Source organism: Alternaria ethzedia (assembly GCF_023757985.1).
Source record: "Alternaria ethzedia strain BMP 0044 chromosome Unknown scaffold_5, whole genome shotgun sequence".
In the NCBI taxonomy this organism is placed as follows: Eukaryota; Fungi; Ascomycota; class Dothideomycetes; order Pleosporales; family Pleosporaceae; genus Alternaria; species Alternaria ethzedia.
The window spans coordinates 690,051-715,270 of record NW_026056198.1 but is presented as its reverse complement, the minus strand read 5'-3'; the positions used below and the strand labels follow the sequence as shown (position 1 = coordinate 715,270).

Sequence of the window (25,220 nt, the reverse complement as noted above, 5' to 3'; positions counted from 1 at the left end):
GAACGCAGAAGTTAAACTACAAAACTCAATGTTTTTGCCGCTTTGGATTTCTTACTACACTCATTTCAGGTTTTTTATGGACTTGGTTCGGGAGGTTGGCTCTGTATAGCGATGTCTACACTCCTTTTGTCTCACTCATGTACTTGGAATAGTGATATAGTATGAATAAAAAAGCGATTAGCGATCAAACAAAAAACCCTGAAAGTCTGTGTTCCGGTGCGAAAAGAATCGAAGCTTCGTTGAGAAAGCACACGCAGCTGCAATCCATTGCCCAGTCAACTCATTCAACCACCCTCCCAAACCCCTCCTTCTCCCTCATACCCCTCCCCTTCGCCTCGATCTTGTCATTCTTGACCATACCCCCCACCTTCTCCACCACCTTCCCCAGGAGAGAATCTGGCTCCGGTCCGCTCATCTCCCCCGTCTTATTCCCATACCCTGCGCCGCCTGTAGATCCGCTGCCCATGGCTGTCCCATTAGAATAAGGCGCTGTGTCGGAGTGGCTGCCGAAACGGAATTCAGAGGTGTCAGTGTCGGGAGTGGACGAGGAGCGTTTGTTTCCTGAGGAGGTGTTAGCGATGTTAGACGTGTTTGGGGGAGCGTTTGCTGGGGGACGATGAGAAGAGGGAAGGGGGAGGGTGGAATTACCAAATCCTGCGCCGCCTGTTATACCTGAGCCGTGTTTTTCGTGGGGGTTATGGTATGGGGTGTGCGAGTCTACGAGACCGAGACGTGTGGTGCTGTGTTGGTCTTGGAGGTCTTCTGCGGTGTAGTCTGGAGCTGTGCGGTTTCCATAGCCTGCCATATTTGCTTGTGATTATGTGATAACTTTGAGTGTTTGGGTGTATGTTCAGGTTTGTATTACTCGATATCGGAAAGTATGACGGTGGGTAGTAGGTTGTGTTATGTTACCACGAATACGCGGAGATACATCGTGGACTATATATCGTTCATGCACCCTTCCTTTACTATCTGCCGTGTGCTAGCCCGAGCATAATTGGCATGTGTTAAGGAGTCAAAAAGCCTTATGAGGTCACCTTGCTGGGGGAGGCGTAGATCATGCGATCAGAAGCTCTATAAGAGGGTGGAAGACCCGGCCAAGGTGTGCTTGGTATTCCTTGTAGTACGCTAAGTTCCGCTTATGTGGGTCGGAGGAGATAGTGGCTAAACTGAATCCTACGTGCAGCTGTCGACGCTATGCAAGTTTACGATACCGGGGATGCTTTTGATAGGCCCTTGAATACTTTTGGATCGAACGAGCCGCTGGCCTCAACTTGACAATGGTTCCTTTTTCACGCCTTGAATGCGTGGTGAGGAATTGTAGGTCGGCACTCATTGGATCGATTTGTTGTAAAGATTGAGGCCAGAGATAAAGCTGACATCCCGAAATGGTGGTCGTCGCCGCTGATCCATGATAGCGATAAGAGTCCCGCTAGGTGCTGTTCCGTCACTGGCTACTCTGTGTCTGCCAAGATCTGGGGTATCCCACACTCCCTAAAACCCATCTGAAAGATCCAGAACCTGTGCGCCAAGTTGTCTAACGCCAGCAGTGCAATGCATAATCATCGAGAATCGGAAAGGACGAATAGCTGAAGGTGATGACCTCACCGGATATATTTGGACTGTCGCGTGGTGTTAGAATATACTGGAGGGTCAATCAAGGAGCACATACCATGAATTTCTTGTGGAAGTCGGACCGCAGCATGTCGTTGATGAATTCCTTCTTCTTGTTCCTGTCTTCGGTACCTCGTGCTTGGTTCTTGAAAACGACATCGTCGTCCCATCGTCGCTTCATGGTGAAGTCTTTCGCGTTGAGCAGGGGGTTGCCTCGGGCGACATCGATTTCGCGTTGCTGTTCCTCTTCTGCGGCGCGTTCCGCCTCCTCTTTGGCTTTGGCTGCGGCGCGCTCCTTCTTGATCTTCTCCAGCTCGCGCATGAGGGCGGCTGTTTCATCCTCTTCGTCTTCGTCGCTAGAATGTCGTTAGCCAACGGATTGATGCACAACAAATGGTCGCACTTACTCGTCATCGCTGCTCTCACTCTCGCTACTGCTGTCGTCGGCGTCCACGTCTCTAAATTTTTCCAAGACTTCTATGCGCCGCCGTTTTTGAGCTGCTTCGTCCTCTTCCCCCTCTTCGGCTGCCGGCACAGCATCGATCTGACGCTTGTGCGCATTGCCAGACTCAGCTGCTGCCTCCGGTTCGATGTAGGTGCCGTTCTTCTTCGCGATGTGACGCGCCTCGGCCTCCAGAAGTTCGGCGCGAAGATCGCGCTGTATGTCGGCATCGCCGCCCTGTCCCGGCTGTCTATGCTTGAGTGTTGTGTGCGCTGGGAGTAGTCGCTGGTGGTAGGCGGGTCCTCGCTGGGCTTCTTTGCCGCGCGCGGGATCGAACGTCGGTCTGTGGGCGGTCGTCATTGTATCGTTCTGTTATTTTGCGATGGCACGATGGGCTGGCACAGGTTTCGGAAGTCTTGCGCGTGGTTGACGTAGTGAGTAGGTGATGTGTAGAAGAATTGGTGCACAGAAGCTTGAACTCGTAAATCGCGCTAGAGGACCGGCGATTACAATTCCCCGCCGCCGCATTTTCTATGGCTGTTACAACTACCATTTCACCAACAACCTCACGCATTCGCTGCAGAAGGTCAAGATGCCTCGAGAAGCTGAGATATCGCTCAACGAGCGCGAATTTATCAAGCAGGCACTGCAGGAGCAGATACGAATCGACCGACGCGCATTCGACGCCTTCCGCCCACTCGAGCTCACTTTTGGAGAAGAGTATGGCGTCGCAGATGTTCAGTTAGGCAAGACAAGGTACACGAATTACTGGGGGTTCATACGCGCAAGCTGACACTCTTCAGAGTCATTGCGCGCATATCAGTAGACGTGACGACACCACTACCAGAGCGCAAGTTTGATGGCATTTTTCAAATAGTCACGGAGTTTTCTCCAATGGCTTCTCCAGCCTTTGAGGTTGGTCGGTATGTTGTTCTAAATACCTACCAGACCTTTGGTATATCTGACTGAAAAATTAGTCCTACAGATGCCGAAGTCATCCTCTCGCGCATCCTCGAGAAAGCCATCCGTCGCTCCAACGCTCTTGACACCGAATCGCTCTGCATCATCGCTGGCTTAAAGTGCTTCGCTCTCCGCGCCGACGTACACATCATCGACCATGACGGCGGGCTGATCGATGCATCGTGCATAGCCGTCATGGCTGCGTTACAACACTTCCGAAGACCAGACGTACAAGTAGAAGGCGAGAAGGCGACCATTCTCAGTGTGCGCGAGCGCGAACCCATCCCGTTGTCGATCCTACACCAGCCGCTCTGTGTTACCTTTTCATACTTTGAGGGAGAGATATTTTTGGTGGATGCAAACTTGGCTGAAGAGCAAGTCAGGCAGGGAGAAGTCATTCTCACAATGAACAAGCACGGCGAACTGTGTCAGATTGCGAAGTACGGAGGAGCGACAATAAACCCGCTGGCTCTGCTGAATTGCACGAACGTTGCTCTGCAGAAGGTCAAGGAGATGAACGCGTTCATCCAGAAAAGGCTTGATGAAGACGCCAAAGAAAGGGATGCTGGGGGACTAATGGCAGAGCTCAGCGCTGAGAATGCCAGGTGAGACCTCGCACGAGGCAGAATAACCTTACAAAAGACGACACGTCTGGCCAACAGCCAGTCTGCGATGCTTCCAAATACTCGCATCTTGGGCGCCGCTCAACTTCGTCCGAGCATTCCATCCAAGAGGAAAGTTTCTAGAACAGGACGCACCGCGAGCCCACTGATGATGTGGGTCGGTGGTCGGCGGCCCCTGGAAACGCTACTGGGAACATCGAAGACCAGATCGCGAGATGCGAATTTAGAAGTAGCATGCGAATGTGGCTACGGATCGAGAGTTCATGTCAGGATGATGATCTATATACAGTCGTGTAAATAAATCCATTATGAACTCTACTTGGTTAATTGTATCTCGACCTGCCATCGCAAAGTATGCTCCCATCTTCAAACCCAAAGTTCTAGATTTTGGAGTTCACAAAGCGGTGACGTAGCTGACAAAGCCCGACCGCGTCGCGCGACACCTCGGCCCACGCTCCCTGCATTTCCACGCGACACACCAACACCTTAATCGAATGATATCTCCACATGCTCATTACCAGCGGACAAATTGTTGTCCTTCAAGCGGACCGAGATATCTGCAGTGATATATAGCTAAGATCCCGCATCATGGCTACTACATTGCAGTTTCAAAGTCGCTTCACTCCAATCTTGAACATTGCGTCATCAAGGGTCTCGCCGCATTACGTCTTCTATCTTAGATACCAAGCATCCGGCGCATCCTCACAACGTCTCTTCTCTCCACACTGAGTCTCTTCACCCAGACTTTCTACAATTCACATAGCCCAGTATGTCGTCGAAACTTGTACCCTCCGACCCCGCCAGCGTTATGGTCATTCGCGACGTTGTTCCGCGCGTAATCACCACTCTATCGGTCCCATTCTGGAGATTTGGTCGCGTGAAGATTGGCGGAAGAGGAACGATCGGTATGATATGCTCCATTAATGGTTTATAGACAGTAGCTAACGCGCAAGAACAGTGCGCCTCGAATCCGGTTCTCTCGCCGTCTTCTCTCCCGTCGCATTGACCGAGGATGTCAAGCAGAAAGTATCCGAGATGGGCGAAGTGAAATACATCGCCGCCCTAGACGCAGAGGTATGTATCAAGCCCATCAAAATGTCCAGAATCATCGCTAACATTATACGCAACAGCACCACATCTTCCTCGGCCCCTGGCACAAGGAATACCCCAACGCGCAAGTCATGGGCCCCGACGTCCTCCCCGAAAAGCGCGCAAAGCAAAACGACGAAAACGTCCCCTTCTCGATCCTCTTCAGCGCCGACAAACGCGTCGAGACCATCTCCCCCGAATTCGACGCAGAGTTTGATTGGGAATACGTCCCCTCGCACGTCAACAAGGAACTCGTTTTCCACCACCGTCCCACTCGCACTCTCATACAGGCTGATCTCATGTTCAACCTGCCTGCTACCGAGCAGTTCAGCAAGACGGGGGTTGACCCGAATAGCGGCATCTTGACCAAGATCTTTGTGGCGCTGCAGAGTACAAAGGGTGATGCGAAGTGGCAACAGAGGACTATTTGGTATGGAACTAGTGCTAGTGATAGGAAGGGCTTCTCGGCTAGTATGGAGAGGATCAACAAGTGGGGGTTCAACAGGATTATCCCTTGCCATGGCGATGTGATGGAGGGAGATGGCAAAGGCATCTTTGAGAAGGTCATGAGGTGGCATTTGGATGCTGCCGCGCAGGGCAAGAAGAGTACCTGAGTGTGTTGACAGAGATGATGGGGCGTTTGGGGTGGTGCAAAAGCGAGATGTGTACATCGAAGAAAAGCGTGGAGTTGAGGTGGGTGGACGATGATACCAGTGGATGAGGGGTTGCTCTTTCTTCATATGTACTAACAACATAATTATATCCTTCATCCTTGCCAGCAAGAATACGTCATGAATAATCGTATCGTTTACTTCCTACCCACCCAATCCGCCATCTCAATATCGTCAGCGAAGTTCTGCTTCCTGACATCTCTCCCGTCGTAGCCACCCTTCATCTTCTCCTTCTGACCAGTCCAGATCGACGCAATACCAGCCAAAGTATAAGGGTTCTTATCAAACCTTGCCGCCGGTGCCGGAGGCTGGACCGCTACAGGCGGCGTTTGCTGGACCGGATCTTGATACCCACCCGCCGTGTCTCCAGGCTGCTCGAAGAGGATATCCTCACTATACCCCGGATACCCATACGGCGAAGCTTCCGGCTCCCGCCGTTCGTGCGGGTGGTGATGCAGATGCGGGTGCGGTGAATGCAGCTGCGGAACATGAACATTTGGATGCATAACATGATCCACAACCCCCATAACCGTCTCCTTCACCCCATGCGCCTCCCCATTCTTCCCTTCTCTCTCCTTCGCCTCATTCGGATCTTCGTACCCCCTCCCTCCCTTCTTTCTCGCCATACCCTTATTAAACTTCCCGTACCTCGCCGCTTTAGCCATATAGTACGCGATACCCAGGCCCACGCCTAACAAACCTACGACTGGCGCACACGTCATAAGTAGCCAGGCTACATGCAGCAAGAGGTCGTTCAGCCAGAGTTTCTTCTTCGATGTCTTGTAGTCTGTGTCTGAGAGATGCGCAACGAACCAGGGGATGTGATACACAAGCGATTTCTCGAGGAGGGCGAGGGTAAGCGTGGTTTGTATCGTAAGGAGGGAGAGGCATGCTACGCGTGACCAGTGGGCTACGAGGGGTTTGTTGATCGGGCGTGATTTGAAGGCTGTCCAGTGTTCTGTGTAGTGTGCGAGGGCGCGCTCGTGGAGGTCTGGTGGTGGGGGTGGTTTCGGCTCTTCTTCTTCCTCGTCCGCTGGCAGGCCTTGCAGCCTTTCTCTCTCTTGATCTGCGTTCTTTTCCTGTGGCTTTTCGTTCTTGGTGAAGTAGAGGAGGCTTATTGGGGCACGCCATAGGATGAAGAAGGGGAGGACGATGGCGAAGAGGACAAGGCTGATGAGGATCTGTACAGTGATGGTGAGGGCTTTGATCAGCCGGTCAGGCTGCATGATGGTAGGCGATCGTATTCGGAGGTAGCTTCCAGAGTTCTGGACATATTGGGTGTTGCAAGATGTAGGGATATCTCAGCGAGTAGCATGGGCGCGTGAAGACTACTTGTGATGAAGTTGGAAAGGAACTTCGTGGAAGACAACTGGTGAAGCAGGAGAGCTGTCTTCACGATGCTGTACCATGTGACGTGCCCCATCAATACGTTATTCTATACTCTGGTGGTACATATTCCAGGCCTAGCCCTTCAAAGACCTTCTTCTCAGCATCTTCGGGCGTACCCTCGACTCCATCGGGCCCTTCCAGCATTATGGCTTCGCCGTTACTTCGACTTCGGATACCGCTGCTATCGAACTTCCAGCCTTTGATGGCTTTCGCATACCGCCTCAGATCACGCTGAAAGGTGGTACTGCCACTCCAACCCAAGACTGCGCAACCAACTGACCGCCAAGGTGCAATGATGATGTCAACTCGGCGGTGGATAGCAGGGTTCTTCGCTCTTGGATCCTCCGCAAGATCCTCCTCACGAGTAGGCCACGCTGGATCTTGCCACACCACGAGTGCTTTGTCAAGCGTATCAAAGCCCGCGCCGGCTCCCTTTGCAGATCGAAGAGGCAGCGCATGCTGACCACGATTAGTGTTCTTCAAGCTCATCGTAAGAGTGTGAGTAATCCACTCAGATTCCTCCAATGACTCGACAATCTCTCGAACCAAGCCCGCTGTACTCTCTAGCTCCGGGTGCGACACGATCAAGTCCACGTCACCAGAGTCTGTCTTGCCACGTCTGTACCCGCCCACAATCGTGACAGTAACGCGTTCGTCGCGAAGCTTCACAGCGTGTTCGCGAACAACAGCGGCAATTTGCTCAACTTCAGGGCCCGGAATAGAGACCAAGAATTCGTCATAGTACTTGACGCCGATTTGCTGCACTCGGTCCAGGTCGTTCCAGCCAAACTCGATGATATCATCCAATTCAGTCCAGTGGTTGTTGTAATAGAATTGGCGTGCGGTCTTGGCTCCAACGCCCCATATGTTGTAGAAGGAACGCAAGACTTTCATTGATTCGTCGGCCTCGAAATCTTCGACTGCTTGAATCTTGCCAGTGTTCTTCCACTCTACAAAAAGAACTTCAGTTTTCTCGTCACAACCCGGTAGCTGAGCGATCTCTCGGGGGTGACTAAGTCTGTACGGATATGCTGCGATAGAAGCGATAATGGTTGAGTAAGCACGAACACCTATGTCGTCGTCGATCAAAGTTCGAGCAGTCCTTATCTTCCTGAGCTGGTCGAGGAAGTCTTCATTGGGTCCGTTACCAGGTGTGAAGCGCTGACATGAGTACTTGACGCCTTTCTTCACCCATTCGGGTGCTGCAGGAACATCACTGTCATCGCCTTCGTACTCACTGGTCGTTTGCTGCAGTAGATGTGCAGCTTGTGAAACATACGAGTGACCGACAGGCTGGGAAGAGCGGGCGAAAGCCTTTCCATCGAAGCGATTAGAAGTGTGATTTCCGAATCTTTGCGGCTGATAAGTGCTTTTCCTCGTGGTCGTCTTCATGTCTAGTTTCGCGCGATCTAAGATGTCTTGCACCGGATGTGGTCGTGTTGCCAAGAGTGTCTGAGATGCCGGCGCTACTTTTGTGTGCGCGCCGAAAATGTCTTTGATAGACTTCTTATTCAATGATTTAGGCCGTTTCATGACTTTACCCGTGTAGACCAAGTTGTCTCCCAATGGAAGTAGATGACCTGCAGTTACACAAGCTTCTACCCAGTCGAACTTGATAACCCAGATGGTATCGTAAGACGAATCCTCGAACAGTAGCGGAACCTGTGAGCCATTGTCGGATCTCGAGGGGGACGAGAGAGGAACGTGGTGCTGCTCAGTCTCAGAGCCGATGCCAGCCTCTTCCTCAGTGGTAGAGTCTCCCTCGTCCGCAGATAACCGACCTGACGTTTTACCAATCCTTCGCCTCTTGTTGGAGCGATCCTGTGCCTTCACAGGACTAGCTGGCCGTTTCGGCGTGACAATCTCCTGAACAACCAGCTTTCGAGCCCTCAATTCGAACTCGGCCCTTCTCTTTGTACCCACCTTCCCAACAAAGACCTTTGCCCTGGAGACATCGGTAGTAAGCGGTGCGTCGTACTGGCGCAACGTTTCCTTGAGCAACTTCACTTCCTCGTCCTTCAGATGCGCAGTGAAGATTGCAATTGGCGGGAGTCTGCTGAGGTCGAGGGCCTGTGCGGATATCGTGGATGTTGGTGATAGCGATCCTGGGCGTATTGTCTGGGAAGAGTGTCCATGATCGTCCATATCGGGGTATTTTATGCTGAACCGATTCCTCCAAGCAGGGGTTGTCAAGACGTGTCCAAGAGACGCGTTCTGTGCCTTCGGCTGTCTGGTTGAGATGTCCAGCTGATCATTGTTTGAATAGCCAAGATAAGCGCGATGTTATGTGATGTCTGGGTAACTGTCCAAGTGAGTATACAGTCTTCCCAAAGTCGTGCGGCGGTGATGACGTCCGCGTGATGTGGAGGCTGGGAGTGTTTGCTCTGTTTGCCTTCAATCGCTCTTGCACGCCCGTGCGTCAAGTAGCGCTACGCTAGTGTTAGCGCCCGCGTTTTGACGCGCAATCCATCTGCTACATTCGTTTCATCATGTCCAGCCCAACGTCTTCCAGGCTAAATCTCCGGAATCCTCCAGTTCAACCGCCCGGCGTGCCTGTATCAGACTTGACATCCGCAGACAACTTGGCATGACGGTGGCGTCCCAGGAATCATGCGAGTCGAAACAGCACGCCTAGCCACAAAGCCGGCGATCGAAACACACTGATCTAGATCTAGAAGCTGGGGAAACATCAGCCGAGTAGTCAAGGCCACAGGCTGGGGGGCGCTGATGCACGTCTGGCTCCCCTCAACGGATCTCTGGTTCCTTCCAACTACATCGGGCAGGTCCTTCAGGCGTACTGGGCCCCAGCGTCTCGAAGTTATGCAATGGTTCGATGAATCCGCACCAGCGTGTTCAATGCGGTCACAACTGCGCCAACACCACGGGCTAAAGATTGCGCGAACATCCCCTCCCTGCCGTTGATCGTTTCTCTTGGTGCGCGGACCGCTGTTTCGGAATAATTGACAGGCAGACGTAACCTCTGACAGGCCTTCCACCTACCGGTTGGTGGATATATAGTGAGCTTGTCTGGATAAGCTGCGGGTGATGATGCACTTTGGACGAACCGGTCTTCGTTCGCTACTACCCCGGCCGTTCTTGCAGCGGATATACATGTGGATCGCCACTCATTAACGTGCTTTATCTCTTCTTGTTGCATACTTACTCGGGCCTTCGACATTCTTCTCTTCATTCATTTCGCTACTTTTGACAAGAGCGCTGGTCTCTAAGGGTAGCTAGACTACGCCTATTCAGCTTTGACAGCAACCCATTTCGATCTCACTGAACAGCTACACCACCCACCCGGCATTCCTTCGTTTACCACACCAAAAATGCGCTCCTTCATCATCATGGCCATCGTGGCCCTGATCGCTTTCGCGTCTGCCATGCCCATATCACCTTCGGCGCCCCGCCTCCAAAAGCGAGCTGAGCAGTATCGCCTTCAAGGACTGCGAGAGGTATGTTGCGCATGTCATTGAATATGAAAAGGATATGGTGACTGACTGTCATAGTTTGAAATCGCCGAACGTCTCTCATCTTCCGCATCATCAGAGGTTGACCCATGGCGCATTCGATTAAACCACAAATTCCATGCCCTCTTTGATCCAACACCAACCGACGAAGAAGCCTCTTATGACGACGACCAAGAGGACTTTTCTGGAGACGTAGCACCGGGATCTGTGGAAGCGCCACAAGTCCTCCCCAAGGCTTCAGAGGAAGACAGTCTCTTCGACCGTCTGTGCGCCATGTTCCACCGCGCGGAGAGCAGCTTGGGATACGAAGGCAAGGAGCTTGATGTGCGCCGACCTGGAGGTGTGAGGGACTGGAAGCGATCTTATGGAGGCTTCCGACGATAGAGTGCAATCCAAATTTTCATCACTTCACCCCATGAAATCCTGAACGAGACAACTGGTATATTTCTAACTGAATCCGTGGTGAACCCAAAGCCTATAGCCCACCTACCCAGATGATGTTCGCGCCCGCTGAGTTGAGTAATAATCCAAAACAATGCCGCCAATCCTCAAGCGCCTGACTAGTTACCCAAAAGACGTGTGTATGACTAGACACCCATGGTGAAATCATGTTCTATACCTGGAGTCACACTGTGGGCTGTTAGAAGGTGCTCATTTGTGCAACACGGAGTAAACTTACCTGGCCATGAACTTCAAGAAGACGACAAGATACTGGTCCACGCGGATAGCTACCTCCTCGTCGCCGCCCTCACCGAGAACCTCCCAGTCGTCCTTGCCCTCATCGCCGTCCTTGTTCTTCGCTTGCTCAGTAAGCTTGAGCAGCCGTGTATCATCGACAAGCGCCTCCATACCGCTGTCGAGCTTGCTGACATCCTTGCCGGCTTTAAGCTTAGCGAGTCGCAGCTTCAGAGCAGCGTCGGCGCGGTCAAGGAGGACTTTCATGACGGATGCATGTTTGCACGGATGTACTGAGGCGGTCTTGAGAGGGTTCTCAAAGAAAGGGAAGTCCTCGATGGTGACGGTCTTGTCCTTGTAGTCTCCGACAATGTCCTCCATCATTTCTTGCGGTTTGAGCGGAACGGACGTGGAGCCGTAGCCCGAGAGATACAATCGCGGTGTTCGGTAGTGGGCGGAGTATGTGATGTAGAGGGTGTATGTGCGGAGGGGTCTATTGGGTGTCAGTCAGTCTGTAGAGCGCTGGCAGCAGGCGGGCCAACTCACGCTTTTGTATTTGAGTCGGCCTTGGGGTCTCTTATGATGGCTTCCTCGTCGTCTTCGATATCCTCCATGTCGGGTATCTCGTCATCCTCCTCTGCCGCGCCTAGGTTGCCGCTCTCATCGACCGTCCGCACGTCGCGCACCTTGGCCTCCTGGCTCGCGGCCATGCCTCCGGTCCTGAGCCAGCCGTCGTCGTCGGTCGCGCCTTCCCCAGCAGCGAAGCCGTCCCTCACTATGGTCTCATCTTGGCCCGCCTCCCCCGCAAAGTTGTCGTCGAGCCGTCGGTGGCAGGGCACGCCGCGCGTTACCAGGAACTGCTTTCCTTCCGGCAGGTACGACACGCGCTTTGCAGGCGATGACGCGTCGGCCCACTGCCATGAGGGGAACTTGAAGACGAGGAAGTCGCCAGCGAGGACAAACTCCTCGGGCGTGATCTGACCCGTCTCGCGGAAGGTCGATGTGTGGCTGATGGCGGCGGTCCGCTCCCGGAACGTGTCGATGTACGACCTGACAAAGTTGTAGGCCATGTTGGTTGCTCGTGGTTGGTCTGATTTGCGTGCGGAGTTCGAGGCCGTGGTTGAGCGGGTAGCGATGTTGTGTCGTGTATCTGTACGGTACTTGGAGGGGCGCGGGGTGGAGGCTGCCTTGCGCCGCATCGGTCCCGCGCAGCCTCCACCATCGTCCCAAGCCGACGCTCCTCACCCCCACTTGTCAGCCGACAACACCCAACATTCGTCGCCGTCATCCGCCGCCTGCCTTCACAACACTTCATCACGCTTCGATTTCACATGACGATAGCGCACTCAGGGTCCGAGACTGTCACGCACCTGAGCCGTGACACAGTGGCGCAGAGCTGTCTAGCGCTTGAACTATCCATGGATACGCTGCATGTGTAACAGAGACCAGCCCTTGAAGCCTCATCAAGTATGACATCAGTCATTGCAGCATGCTGCTTCCCGCCTATATGCAATAGGTTCGGAGCTCACACCGTGTCTCGATACAGCTGCGCTCGGAGAGCCCTACTAATTCATAGTCATCCGGAGGGTGCGTGCACTTCGACTGTCGATATTCGTAGTACCGTCTGCAGGTATCCCTAAGATTGGTATCTAATTCCGCATACAAATCGGTATGCTACCTGCGCAGGCGAAACTCGTTTGCGTTGACCTACTGCCTTGAGCTGTGGAGATACACAGAAACACAGACAGGTGTCAGGACGCCCACGCTCGTGTGCGAGCGTCTGGAACTCGTAACACTCATGACAGATATCGTTACGAAATTTGGCAGTGCCAGATGTAGTCGACGGAGCAACAAGGCAAAACCTTGTCGCAGCGCAGCAAGACACGCCCTCGATTCGGTTATGTTACCTCTTGAGCGACAACTCCATGACCAAGCGCGCTCGTGTTACCCAACATCGACAGGTTGCCTAGCTTTAGGCTCGTTCTTCGACAGGGGGCGTTAGTGTCGACACTGAAGGGCGTGCTCCATGTCTGCGTACTGTCGTACGCCGTTGCCTGAATGCAACGGAAGATCCCCCTGGCATTCCCTCTAGCCTCGAATCTAGGGCTAACTTGAACGTCATAGCTCTCCTAGATGGGCCCTTCTAACAGATACGTACGACTGTTCGTTTTCTGAGTTATCAATTTATCGAGCTGAAGTAAATCGATGCCACAATGCTTCATAGGTAAATTTTGTCCAGAAACGATCAGTACGGAATTACAAGGCAAAGAAAATGGACCACATGCTCACCCAAGCCCTTCTAACCCCGTTCGGCGCTCACCGCATTCATTTGCTTCGAACGCACCCTTTTCGACCTCGAAACATACGACAAATCCTTGTCTGCTACCAAATGTTGCATGGGCTCTCATAGTCATTTCTCTCTTTGGTGCAACTTCAAAGTGAGTTCACAGTGTCTTTGCTATGAGGCTAGTGGCTCATGCACATGAACGTAGGTTTTGATAGACTACGACATGAATACCAACTGACAAATCCATTAAGGTTCAGTTGATGTACGGCAACCCACAGCCGGTTCACAGTCAACCCTGAACAGCCCCACATGTTCACATACGAGCTCGGGCTGCAGAAAGCGTATCCTTACCGACGTGGCGATCAGATCAGTGCTCAACAGCCGCTATAGCCATTGGGAATTCCAGCATGTGTAACGAATCTACCCGCGACTTCCGCTTATGGCAGATTGTACCCATCGTAGCAACGGCTGGGTGCCTTTGCACGTTTGGGAGAAATCATTGAACCACGCTCATTCCAAATGCAAAGTCAAGCACGCGGGAACATCTAAAGAGCTTCGTACCATATCGCAGACTGTCCATACATGTCGCATCGATTGGAAACCAAGACCATGGGAAGTACTATCGGCCGGCAGTGCTCGTATGTCTGTACCACTGAGTCACCAAAGTAACAGTGACCGATACATTACCCTCAAAAGAAATATGCTCTCAAAGAGACGGAATGGTCACAGCGGCAAAATACCCACAAATCTTCAAGCCAAAAGGCTGAGCCATTCGCGGAGCGTCAACGCCGTGCTGCCAACAAACGCACCCACAGCATATCTCAAGAAACTACGATGTACAGCGTCTTTACCAAAGCTTCAGCACTAGCCACAACACCTTCAACACTTGTGGCATGGCAGAAACAGCGCCCAGTCGATACGAGCCACTTGATGCATCTATTGAGACTGTACCGATGGCCTAATGTCGTGTCGCCTCAAGCGTCTCCCTCTGTCTATAAAGGCCCCATGCTCGACAGCGGACTGAGCATATTTCATCCGATGACAAGGACATTGCAACTATTCCTGACCTCATCACGAACAGCATATGCACTTATCTCTCGACCTCACGAACGCCACGCCGAAATTTCGAACCTACATATCGCTTCTCACAACCTGTCATTGTTGCAATGACGGATCCCAGTACAGTAAACGATCCTTCGCAGCCGCGATGCGGAGGTTGACGCCGACGAATTATACCGCCCAGGCCCAAGTATGCATCAGGCTTATCTTTTGGAGGTCGACGTCGCTGATGTAATGGTGCGAAACAGTCATTGCAATTGTTCGGTGATCTGGACCACGTGCTACACAGTCGCACGCATAGCAATGTCTTCATCAGCTTGACGATTTTATCCTACCAACAGCCAGCCGCTTGACAGAAGGGGTACCAAACACCGCGACAGCACCATCGCCAACACGCGATCAGCATATGCGGGGCCTATCTTTCTATCCCGCACATTTGCGTTGCATGATGGCATATTATTGAGTTCGCAGCCCTCGGTATCACCTTCTGCACAAAATCAAGCTCTAAGTACAGTCGCTCCAAAATTTGCATCTTTTGTCCTCTCTCCAACCGCATTTTTACCACGATGTTACTCATAATAACGAGCAATATCACCTTTCAACCTGTGTATTCTCAGTCAAGGAACATGCCAAGTGGTACCTTCCCTTGCTGTGGTTGGAAACATGTCGTGTCGCCAGGCTTTTAGCATTCCCGCGCCGCGGAACGCTCACCAGTGACACGAACACGGGCAGATGGGCATTCTACCACAATACCATCGAGCACATGATAACGGTTCGCGCCTCGGTGGGGACTTCCGAGAACAACGGTTGGCTTTCGTTTTCTCTGCTCGAAAAATGAGCACTGGATGAAACCCGCACTTCTCCAATCAAATGGTGACTCCCGCGCGTACAGCATCCGCTTCTTCGTTGGCAACGTTACTATGCGACATGCGGAAATTCGTATCGGAGCCGACTTCGGCAGGCAACGAGGATGCTGTGAGCTGTGAATTTGCGATCAAGGAACATGTCTCGATACTCGCCTTTCTCCGTATCCAAAGAACTTGCGGCAGAGTGAGTCACCACGACAACGGCAACGATAACAATGCCCCAATGATAGCCGCATATTGCGATTCCCGTCGTTCAAAGGCAGTATCACTAGCCCCCACGTAGCGGGTATAACACTTACAATCATAGTACAAGGCAATGGAATTAACATGGGCCCTGTACGATGCTAGCTAGAAGAGTAGGAATGTGGCTAGCGGCTGAGACCGGGATACGCTCACGACTGTTGCAATTGTGTGGCATATGCGAGGCTGTAGTCCGTTTTAGTGGCATGTGAAGGCCTCAGACGGTGATGGTTCAAGGAGTATGGGGAACTTCCACCTTCTAAGAATGGCTTGCGCTTCGAACACGTCCTGCACCGCAGTCTTCGAAGCAGCACCAGTCCAAAGCATTTTCATCTTTCACATGAAACCGGCGCATAGCTATTATTGTCCAGCTCACTGACCAACTAGATTTCTCCCAGATCGTTGCTCGGTGCATCCCCCCAACATGCACTGGAAAGCTAGGTGAGCGGGACCTGTTCACCCATCTAACATCCTAAACCTTGACATCAAGGCTGAAGCTCGAAGCCGACCACCTCGCCGGCCCACCCGTGAAAGCCTCCGTACCAATTTGGTATACTACCCATACATTAGCATCAAGTACGCTCCATTCGCATCGGAAAACCTACCAATCAGGTTCTGCGTGCTCGCAGGAAATTGCTGAGTCTGCTCCAGATAGTTGAAGAACAACTTGATATCCGCACTAAAGCTCTTAATATCACTATTTCCAGCCCGCACAAAACTGTACACGCGCATCGATCCGTTGTAACCGGTGTAGAGATCAAATGTGTATCCAGCGATGGTGACGGTTGCTACAGGAGCTCCAGCTTGTGAGATGGGCCATACGCCTCCCAGCCGACCGAGCCTTGTCCACGTTAGTCTTACTTTCTGAATCGTTGTCGCATGTGCTAAGAACTTACCAGACCATGAGTTCATAATCCCCACTGCTGTTGACATGATTCGGATCCGCGGCAGTAAAAACATCATACGCCACATTCGCCCTCACATTGCTAGTCTGATTATACGACCACTCCACCTGCGTTGGCATGCTAGTAATCTGCGAGATCTTTTGCCCTTTGGTCAGGATTTTACCGGCGTAGGCATAGCTCTTTACGTTGTCCTGCCCGCCTTGCCATACCCAATCTGTGCTCCATTTGATGCCGCCGGAGCTGGTGCTGCCTTCGTAGTAGGTGCATTGGGAGCCGGAGGTGGCGGCGTCTTTGCCCCAGAGGTTGTTGAGGATTTCGTAGCCGTTGGCTGAGTGGTAGGCGTATTGTGTGCAGAGGCTGACGGTCTCTTGAACGGAGGTTGCGTCGCGGTTGTTGATGGTGGGTGTGCCGACTGGAGTGGCCGAGACACCGGCCAGAAGACCGGCGGAGAGGGCGATGAGGAGTTTCATGGTGATTCGACGAGATTTGTACTGAAAAAGGGACACGAATTTGTCTGATTAGTGATACACGGTTTTGTAGTTCATTTTATACTAGATCTACACATAGCTTAACTTCATCCTCGGATACACTTCAGCCGCTCCATATGAGATGTTGTAATTGCCCGATCAGTTGACAAGCGCGATGATCAAAGAGGCGTCATGGCACAAGACTAAGCTATGTCGGGGAAGCCTCCGTCAGCCTCCTGATGAGGTACGAACGAAATATCGACATGGATGTTTAAGTCGCGGTCGAGGCAGTAGAGCCGGTCCACTTTGAGTGGTGTATTTAACCTTATGAAGCTTCATATATGCTAGTGTGACCGGGTGTTGAACTCGGCACACATGCGGGGTACCTAGATATAGCAGCAAAATGTATTGCAAGAGCTCGGTATGTTCCGAAGACAGGATCAAACATCAAAGAATGAACATTCACTATGCCGAAATCAGGAAACGGTGGATTGTGTAGTAACTTGCTCTCCACACGTCTAGCAGCCCCGTCTATTCCAATCGTGCAACATGGATCCCTCACTTTGTTCCTCGCAGTAAGATACTCCACGGAATGCAATACCCCCCCAAAGTGTACCCCTATTGCCCTATAGCAAGCCAAGCAAATGCAAAGCAGCGACCAACAAACTCAATATATGCCTTGTGTGCGGTACTGGAAAGTATCGTAACTGATGGTCTCGTCAGTGAATGTCATCTACAGGTATAGAGTAAAGGTCAGACTTACAGTCGGGTATAATAACTCCCCACGCTCTTCGCAACGAGTTCCTCGACGAACCCCTCCGCCTCCTCCCTACTCAAATGCAACATGAGACGCGCTCTCAGACTATTCGTCACACTCGCCGCGCCAGCAGCAAAGCATGGCATGCTGCTCTGTTTGCTCATCAAATCGACCAGCATGATCAGGCGCTCTGCATCTTTCCTGAGTGCTTGGAATGCCTTCTTGCACAGCGTTTTGAACTCGTCGAACGCCGGGGATGTCACACCGCCTAGGACGTCGACGTAGTCTTGCGTTAGTTTGAAAGGCGCGGCTTCGAAACCCATAGACCCGGGGCTATTGGAGAGCATGAAGCCAAAGTCGATGTGAATTATGTGGCCCATGTTGTCGATGAGGAGGTTGCCGTTGTGGCGATCCTTTAGTTGCAGAACGTAGCATATCATGCTGTAGGCGGCTAGGGAGCGCGCGAAGCATCCTACACCCGCAATGTAAGCTTCCGAGTCTGGCTCGCCGAATGTCTTGAGCCAATGATCTTTGAGAGTTGCGATGCGTTTCCGGGGGTTGGTGCCTGCTGCTATGCTAGCAAGTGTCAAGCTTCGTTTCAGGGAGTGAAGGGATACACCGTTGGTGATGGTCTCGATGAGTCCGCAGGATTCGCCGGTAACTAAGATGCGCATCCGTTTTGTCCAGACGGGCACGTTTGCTTCTTCCCAGATCTTGGTGCATACTTCGATGAGCTGGCACGCAAAGGCTTCTTGACGCAGGTCGGCTCCAGTCTTGACAATGACACTGATCAGGTCCCAGTTCTTCATATTGCCATATGGAGAGGATCGCCGTATTCGCTCTCGCTTGGCGCTCCATTCTTCGCCGAATGTCGCGGCGCTGGGATCATCACGATCGCCCTTCCGCTTCATACCACCAGTTTTGAGATCATTCTCCATGCGAGCTGCACCCGCACCGGTGTTGGTCGCGACGGCCAAACCATCCTCAAGCTCCTCTGGCTCGGCACTGATTGCAGCTGGATCCGACTCTGCCATGATCGTGTCGAAAGTAGGGCCCTGGTCCTCATTTAAGAAGTTTTGCTCTTCCAAGCTCTGCATGCTTGCGATGATCTTGGCCTTGATCGCAGCTACTTCGCCCTTTGGCCGTTTCGCGCCACTCGCCTCGAGCTGTGCAAGCATCTGGGCAGCGGTGCGCATGTGAGTCGCAAGGGCGGAGAAGTCTGGCTGATCAGCTGATTGATTCCGCTGGTTCAGATTCGCGGGGATCGTCATTCGCCTGATTGGACCGGGACTGTTCGACCTGCTGATCTGCGAGTCGGAAGTTCGTGGTGTAGACAAGGTGGCCACAGAGGACAGAGTGTTTGCTCCACTAGAAGACCTGGGGGCTGTGGCTTTCCCATTGGCAGCCGCAGCAGGTAAGGCTACGCGTGCCATTCCGGAAGCAAGGTCGGTATCATCCATATCCTTGATGAGCGAGGTGCTGCCCAGGTCTCCAGTAGCGGGCTCGAACACGCTGTCTGATCCATTGGGTGGCGTGCGGTCGAAGGCAGAATATTCAGCATGGGTGATGTCGAATAATCGTCTCCTCGAGGTACCCTTCTCCAGCATCAGTTTCTCCAGCAGCTGCTGATTCTGTTCAGTGTCTGGATCAAAGTCAAAGTCCTCCTCCAAGACCTCAACCATGAGCAGATACGGTACTCGCTCTGCACTGTTGAGACTAGTCGCTTCCGCGGGGTTGATGCGCACTATGCGGTGATGCTGGCTCTGCGACGGAATCCCATCCTTGAGGGTCGGGGGCGATAATAAGGGTATATCAACTTCAGCCGGCAGGTCCTGGGCGATCAACGCTAGTTCAGCTCTCAGGGCACTCAGCCGCGCGGGCTTCGGCACAACAACCAGGCGGTTGGAGATGTCCTCGAGCGCGCTGAGAAACTGGGTCTCGTTCCGGAAGTAGTTGGATCGCAGTAGTCGTACCTTCTGCGCGCGGGACAAGGCGGTAGGGGAGAGGGGCCTCGGTGGCAGCCCGGGGTGCTTGCGAGAACCATGCTGGAGTGGGCCTGGTCCGAGGCCAGCAGTTGCGGGAGGTGTGGGCAGGGGAGAAGAGGTTTGGTCTCGGAAGTCGGGTAATGACGACGAGCTGAGCCGGGCCTCCGAGGCTATCGACAGCAACGAAGGGCGATGCTGCATCGAGGGGGTCCGTGTAGCAGCTGGCGCCCGTACAGCTGCCTTCCGCAGGTCCTTGGGTTCACGCGGCCGCGAAGACGAAGCCTTGACGGATCGCCCATCCTCGGGGTCGGAGTGCTGCTGCGCTATCCGCTTCTCCTTGGAGCGTGAGGAACTGCCCGTGACGGTCTTGCTCCTCCCGACCTTGGCCGTCTGCACATTGTCCGAGATAATGTCCTCGACGGGCCGTGGCTTCCGCGCCTGCGCAATGGCCAGGGGTCCGGCGTGGACGGGGAGGAAGGGCGCGGCTATGCTCGCCAGGACGAGGCTCGACAGCACCGTGACGGGCAGGACGTTCTCCTTGATCTTCTCGCGGCGCTGGGGCTCGGCGGACCCGAAGACGATGCGCTGGACGCGGTTGTAGATGCGGCGGCACGTCTTGAAGGCAATCGAGTTGGGCGCGCTGGCGAGGTCGTGCAGGTACGTCTGGAACAGCCAGAAGGTCAGCAGCGCGCCGTTGACCGACTCCTCGCACAGGTCGATTATGAATTCCTCCAGGGCCATGGACTCATTGTCGATGCTGATGAGCAGGTGGCAGAGCCTGTGCCCCGCGTGTGTAAGCTAGCTGTCCATGTCTCGTCGAGGTGGGCAGGCGGCGACGTACTGCGGGAGGAAGAACTCGAGCTCCTCGTAGGCGAACTGGCGCAGCTTCGAACAGAGCACATAGTGGATTCCGACGTGGTCTGCATACCGGCTGCGGTCATGGCCATGGTCAGCAACGGGCCCCAATGCGGACGTGGGTGGAGGTGAAGGGCGCTGCGTGCGGCGGTGCTGCGGGCAACGGTGGCTTCGGGGCACATGGGACAGGGACGGGGAGGGACGGGGACTCACGCAAGGTATGCTACTGCGAGGCTCGGATCTTGGTTGAAGTGCTCAGATTCTATAAAGCGCTCTAGCAGATTCCAACTCATCTGGGACGGCTCATTGGGGCTCAGGACGGGTGGAGGGCGACGGCATGCGGTGAAATGCTCAAAAGGGTCGCATACGGAAAGATGGGGCGCGACAGGGTTCAGCGGGCGGAGCTGCTCATCTCCGCCGCCTGCGTGATAGATAGCCTAGCAATGCGACATCCACTGTATTACTGACTAATCGACTACTGCTTTCACTATGCTTCGTCCAGTTCCGCCTTCATCATAAAGAATAATCCTGCAACAATAACAAATACCCGCAGCCAACGCCGTGCATTTGACTTTTGGAATAAGCCCAACCCTCGCGCGCAGTGAACAACATATCGTACACCGGGGAATATATACAATACACGTGCAGTCTAGTCCGCAGCGTGCAGGTCGACAAAGATGTTGATTGCGGCCACCAAGACTTCAGCAAAAATGAGAATGATGACGATCCACTCGAGCAATTCACCCTATATCGGTCAGCGGATGTACGGCAAAAAAGCACAAGTCGGATACTTACGTGGGTGACGGTTAGCTGATCTTTCAAGACAGCAAGCAAGTCTCCGATGACATTGAGTCGCTCGGTCAAGAGACTAACTCTCTGGTCCATCTCCAGATAGCTTCTCACAGCTTGATACACCGGGTCTAGCTGCGGCTCTGCCCACATGAGCTCGGGCGCATCAAGAACCGATCCTTGCAGATGGATACTAATGCGGAGAATGAACAATTCTCCAATCTGCATGTTGATCTGCTTCTTGTTCAGGTTGATCTTGCCGGAGCTGGCGATTTCAGCTGGGATGTCTTTCGTCTCGTCGATAGTGTTGTCGACCAGGTCCTCGAACAGCGACGTCTTGACACTCTGGGAAAGACCGTGACTAATCGCTAGCTTGATCATGTAGTTCTTCTTGTCGCGCAGACTGATGAAGTCGTTGTATATCCGGGCCTGGTACTCGCGCGTGTAGTAGAAGTTGAACTCTTCCGTCTCAATCTCATCTTTGCCGAGCTTGTCCACTTCAAACTTGGCGATTTCCTTCAAGAACTTCTTCTCCTCCTGCAGTGTCATGCCCCAGATTACGACAGTGCCGTACTCAAATAAGAATACTTCAGGCGTATGGACGCGTGTGTCGAAGTCGGGCGCGTCCATTTGAGGGTCAGAGTCGGCGTGCGTGATCGACGGCCGTCTGGGACCGATGGCTTGTTCGTTCGCGATATCCGGCGCGTCACCATCGTCGTGCAAGTCGATGAGATCCTGCCTCCGTCTCTCGTTCTCGTGTTCCACCTCAATGGCGCTGTCTGAGAACCTTCTCGGTCTCTCTTCCGTGAAGCCGTCGAGTACGGCAGTGCTACTGACGTCTTCTGGGCCCTTTGTCGATCCGTAGTTGTAGGGCGAGTATATGCATTCGTCGAAGCGCTTGGGCGCCGCTCCTCTGATCTTCTGCTTGCCTTTCAAGAATCGCATCATCTCATCGAGCTTGTACGAGGCCGCAGTACAGTATGCCGTCACCCTGGGCAACCGCTCTCTGTCTGCCTTGCCGAGGCGGGCAGCATCTCTTCGCGCAGTCGGATCCTTTATCCTGGTGTATTGTACATAGACATCGCGTCCACTCTCTTCGTCTTCGGCTTCATCCGCGGCCGGGTCGGGAAGCAGCTTGAGCTTCTGCGCAGTTCTCGTCGTTCGCTGCGGTCCAATCTTGGGCACCGGCGCGGGAGGTATCCTGGCAGGAGCGCCAGAGCTGTTCCTTCTCCGCAGCTTACTATTCAGCGTCGACAGCATGGGCTGCCCGCCCTGGGTGGTGGCAGCATGGCCGGAAGACGAGGCACTGTGCGATAGCGACCGCGACGCTGGTGGTTTAGGACTGGTGGATGTGACGGTTGGGTTAAAGGTGACGGTGCGCTGTGGCTTCGGGGGTATCGCTCGGCTTGAGCTCGACATGGACGAGACCAAGGGAGTCGTTTCGGTGGAGCTGGACGCCATGGCGGCTGTTCGGCCAATTCAACGATGGTGCGAATCAACAGCGAAGGTGAAAGTGTCACTAGAAAGAGAGAATGTCACAGTCGCAGATGCCGCGGAGTTCAGTCGGCGCCATAGACGGGCGTTAGTGGATGCGGTGGGTGACAGGCGCGTAAGCTGTTTGTGTCGACGAGACTTCGAGCCATGACGTTGTAAGGATCTATGCTTGGACTAACGGTCGCAGCACGGGCCTCCCACGTGCAAGAGAACGCTACCTGCATGGCGGCCGTTAAAAACCAACATCCAGGAACCTGGCTGCTGTGCGACTGTCAAGGTTGTTTTTAACGCCTTCGCGCTTGTGCGAGTTTGTACAGAGTTGGCATCCATGGATGCGTTCGCTTCTCAAGGATCGGCATACGGGCACTAATGCATGAAATCGGTTATGACTTTACGCAATGTGCGTAGTCAGGCCTAGAAGAATGTATTAAGGAAACTATAGACTACAACTCGATGATCTCAGTTTCGAGTGAGGGCTTAACAATTTGAGCAGGCTGCTCCTGGTTGACAATGCCAACCCCTCCCAACATAAAACGCCCAAAGTACAACAACGCGTCCAGCATCTCCTCTCCGGTGGGTATAATGTTCTCCTTGGGCAGCAGAAATCCGTAGCTGCCCGTGTCTCGCAGTTTGATCTGGTACGAGTACCTGACTTTCAATTCGTGGTAGAAAAAGTCTAATGCACTGCCGCCGCTCGATTCAATGCGCGGGAAAATGGACTTGTTCTGGCCAGCAATGGCTACGTTGCCTTCGCAGGCTGATGTGACCTTGTATGTTTGGCCTTTGCGGGATACGCGAATAGCTTTGGCTAGACCCATGGCAAGCTCCTCGAGGTCCTCGATTGATGGAGGCTCCTCGTCGCATGAGTAGCTGTATGGGTACAAAATCTGTTGTGAGTACGAGTGCAGATCTAAGAAGCCAATAATGTCAACATTGTTTTCAGTCTCGTTCTTGGCCCATTCGGCAAAGCGCGCTGACTCCGCACCGTCAAAGGGGGTGTTGCCGGGGAAAGATTCACTGCAGGGGTTCGACTGGGAAGCATCGCCGTCCCACTTGTACGAGTAGCTGCGGTCGAGGTCGATGCCGCGACAGAATCGTAGACTGGTGGGTTGGCGGTTCTTGCGCCATAGACGATCGGTCTCCCAGCTGTAGACGTATCCGTCTGGGTTCAGGGTTGGGACGAAGACGAAATCGAACTCCTCCATAAGACGCGTCATCTCACGGTCTTTGCCGTATGCGTTGATGAAGCTCCAGGCCAGGTAGTTGACCGTACTCGTGGATATCCACTCACGGGCGTGGATGCCGCCGGTGACAAGGATGGTTTTCCGGGGCTTGGACGGCTCTTCGTTGTTCGTGGGGTGCACGCCGACACGCAGAGCAGGAATGTCACGGCCTTCGTAGCTAATGCCAATGTTGATGCGGCGGACGTGGGTGGTGAACATGGAGGCCATGAGGCTCATCCAGGGGTTGATGACGGAGAGGGGCTGGTAGTCTTGGAAGAAGATGTTGCCCTTGCCCGAGCGCGGGGACGGCCGGAGATTTGACGAGAAGCGATCGTCATCGCGAACAGGTGTCGTCTCGGTGGACGGGTAGGTGTTGAAGATTGCCTGTGCGAGGCCGAGGTCTTGGAGGAGCGGTTCGTGGGCGTCCTTGAGCGACGGAGGCAGCAGTCCGAGCAGGGAAGGCACGACGTCCTTGGATACGCGCACATCTGCCCAGTCCTCATTGAACTCCCAGACGTCGAGGAAGAGGACGTCTGCTGCATCCGCCAGCGCCGAGGCCTCCTCCGCCGTGCGTATCTTGAACCGCAAGACGACATCTTCACTGTACTGCGCGACCAGCTTGTCACCCAGCGCATCGACAGCAGTGCGCGCGTCTTCACCATCTAGTCTTTTCTGGTCCTCTGGCAGCTTCCATATCCGGCGTATTATCGCGTCGGAGAGCCTGCGCCATGGCCGCGGAGACGCATTGTGGGTCGTAGCAAATGTTCCTGCATCGTACGGGGACGGCGCTGCATCGTGCGGGGCGGCGGCTGCGAGCGAGGGCGCGAGGAGCAGCAGGCTCAGCAGCGCGCAAACGGGCTGGCGCATTCTGGCGGTGGGTGCCAAACGGGCGGAGGCCGAGTATGCGATGCGGTCGTGGCCAGCAAGCGCCGGGAAGGGGTGGAGAAGGCGTAGTGTGCCTGGCGATGCTTGGAAGAAACGTGGGCGTGGTGTGGCTGGTGCAGCTCCAGAGGCGCGCGGCCAGGCCAAGGTTTACGCCAGCGAGCGCTAGGAGGCCTCCACTGCACAGCAGAGAGGACCAGTGCGCTCGTCAGTGCCTTGGTGACAGCTGATCTGCTACCCTAAGGCCTGCGACCTGCTATCCTCCCCCTATACAGCCCGAGACTGTTATTCCCACTACGTGTCTGACGCCGTGCCGGGTCCACGCCATCGATATCTGATCTCACCTCCCCGACTAATCCTAGCAGCACTCCCTCAGCCTTACAGGCGTGCCGCATCCGAGCCATCCTAAGAGACCCCGACACGCCCTTCACTGCCCCTCTCCGCTGTGCCATGTACCGCACCGTGACCCCGTATCTGC

General features: G+C 53.8%; 11 protein-coding genes across 11 annotated transcripts; 3 read left to right on the top strand and 8 right to left on the bottom strand.

Moving 5' to 3' along the window:
• Positions 1 to 280: 280 nt before the first annotated feature.
• Positions 281 to 805, bottom strand: J4E87_002973 (uncharacterized protein; the record flags this gene model as incomplete). The annotated part of the gene is made up of 2 exons (XM_049374606.1): positions 281 to 561; positions 649 to 805. The coding sequence occupies 2 exons, from the start codon at positions 803 to 805 to the stop codon at positions 281 to 283; spliced, it is 438 nt and encodes a 145-aa protein (XP_049235597.1).
• A 799-nt stretch (positions 806 to 1,604) lies between these two features.
• CWC15 (complexed with cef1p) lies at positions 1,605 to 2,416 on the bottom strand (the record flags this gene model as incomplete). Its single annotated transcript, XM_049374605.1, has 3 exons — positions 1,605 to 1,622; positions 1,673 to 1,970; positions 2,022 to 2,416. 3 exons carry the CDS (start codon positions 2,414 to 2,416, stop codon positions 1,605 to 1,607), a joined length of 711 nt encoding a protein of 236 aa, XP_049235596.1.
• A 232-nt stretch (positions 2,417 to 2,648) lies between these two features.
• J4E87_002971 (uncharacterized protein) lies at positions 2,649 to 3,625 on the top strand (the record flags this gene model as incomplete). The annotated part of the gene is made up of 3 exons (XM_049374604.1): positions 2,649 to 2,812; positions 2,860 to 2,979; positions 3,034 to 3,625. The coding sequence occupies 3 exons, from the start codon at positions 2,649 to 2,651 to the stop codon at positions 3,623 to 3,625; spliced, it is 876 nt and encodes a 291-aa protein (XP_049235595.1).
• Positions 3,626 to 4,408: 783 nt separating this feature from the next.
• J4E87_002970 (uncharacterized protein) lies at positions 4,409 to 5,342 on the top strand (the record flags this gene model as incomplete). Its single annotated transcript, XM_049374603.1, has 3 exons — positions 4,409 to 4,544; positions 4,598 to 4,713; positions 4,770 to 5,342. The coding sequence occupies 3 exons, from the start codon at positions 4,409 to 4,411 to the stop codon at positions 5,340 to 5,342; spliced, it is 825 nt and encodes a 274-aa protein (XP_049235594.1).
• Positions 5,343 to 5,536: 194 nt separating this feature from the next.
• On the bottom strand, positions 5,537 to 8,933 carry J4E87_002969 (uncharacterized protein; the record flags this gene model as incomplete). The annotated part of the gene is made up of 2 exons (XM_049374602.1): positions 5,537 to 6,664; positions 6,852 to 8,933. 2 exons carry the CDS (start codon positions 8,931 to 8,933, stop codon positions 5,537 to 5,539), a joined length of 3,210 nt encoding a protein of 1,069 aa, XP_049235593.1.
• Positions 8,934 to 10,117: 1,184 nt separating this feature from the next.
• Positions 10,118 to 10,642, top strand: J4E87_002968 (uncharacterized protein; the record flags this gene model as incomplete). Its single annotated transcript, XM_049374601.1, has 2 exons — positions 10,118 to 10,243; positions 10,298 to 10,642. 2 exons carry the CDS (start codon positions 10,118 to 10,120, stop codon positions 10,640 to 10,642), a joined length of 471 nt encoding a protein of 156 aa, XP_049235592.1.
• Positions 10,643 to 10,845: 203 nt separating this feature from the next.
• ATG3 (E2-like enzyme) lies at positions 10,846 to 12,003 on the bottom strand (the record flags this gene model as incomplete). Its single annotated transcript, XM_049374600.1, has 3 exons — positions 10,846 to 10,888; positions 10,938 to 11,426; positions 11,480 to 12,003. The coding sequence occupies 3 exons, from the start codon at positions 12,001 to 12,003 to the stop codon at positions 10,846 to 10,848; spliced, it is 1,056 nt and encodes a 351-aa protein (XP_049235591.1).
• Positions 12,004 to 15,857: 3,854 nt separating this feature from the next.
• Positions 15,858 to 16,760, bottom strand: J4E87_002966 (uncharacterized protein; the record flags this gene model as incomplete). The annotated part of the gene is made up of 3 exons (XM_049374599.1): positions 15,858 to 15,940; positions 15,991 to 16,226; positions 16,282 to 16,760. The coding sequence occupies 3 exons, from the start codon at positions 16,758 to 16,760 to the stop codon at positions 15,858 to 15,860; spliced, it is 798 nt and encodes a 265-aa protein (XP_049235590.1).
• A 664-nt stretch (positions 16,761 to 17,424) lies between these two features.
• On the bottom strand, positions 17,425 to 20,647 carry J4E87_002965 (uncharacterized protein; the record flags this gene model as incomplete). The annotated part of the gene is made up of 4 exons (XM_049374598.1): positions 17,425 to 17,464; positions 17,521 to 20,277; positions 20,341 to 20,430; positions 20,568 to 20,647. The coding sequence occupies 4 exons, from the start codon at positions 20,645 to 20,647 to the stop codon at positions 17,425 to 17,427; spliced, it is 2,967 nt and encodes a 988-aa protein (XP_049235589.1).
• Positions 20,648 to 21,003: 356 nt separating this feature from the next.
• On the bottom strand, positions 21,004 to 22,604 carry J4E87_002964 (uncharacterized protein; the record flags this gene model as incomplete). The annotated part of the gene is made up of 2 exons (XM_049374597.1): positions 21,004 to 21,099; positions 21,150 to 22,604. 2 exons carry the CDS (start codon positions 22,602 to 22,604, stop codon positions 21,004 to 21,006), a joined length of 1,551 nt encoding a protein of 516 aa, XP_049235588.1.
• Positions 22,605 to 23,080: 476 nt separating this feature from the next.
• On the bottom strand, positions 23,081 to 24,727 carry ECM14 (putative metallocarboxypeptidase ecm14; the record flags this gene model as incomplete). Its single annotated transcript, XM_049374596.1, has 1 exon — positions 23,081 to 24,727. The coding sequence occupies one exon, from the start codon at positions 24,725 to 24,727 to the stop codon at positions 23,081 to 23,083; it is 1,647 nt and encodes a 548-aa protein (XP_049235587.1).
• Positions 24,728 to 25,220: the final 493 nt, after the last annotated feature.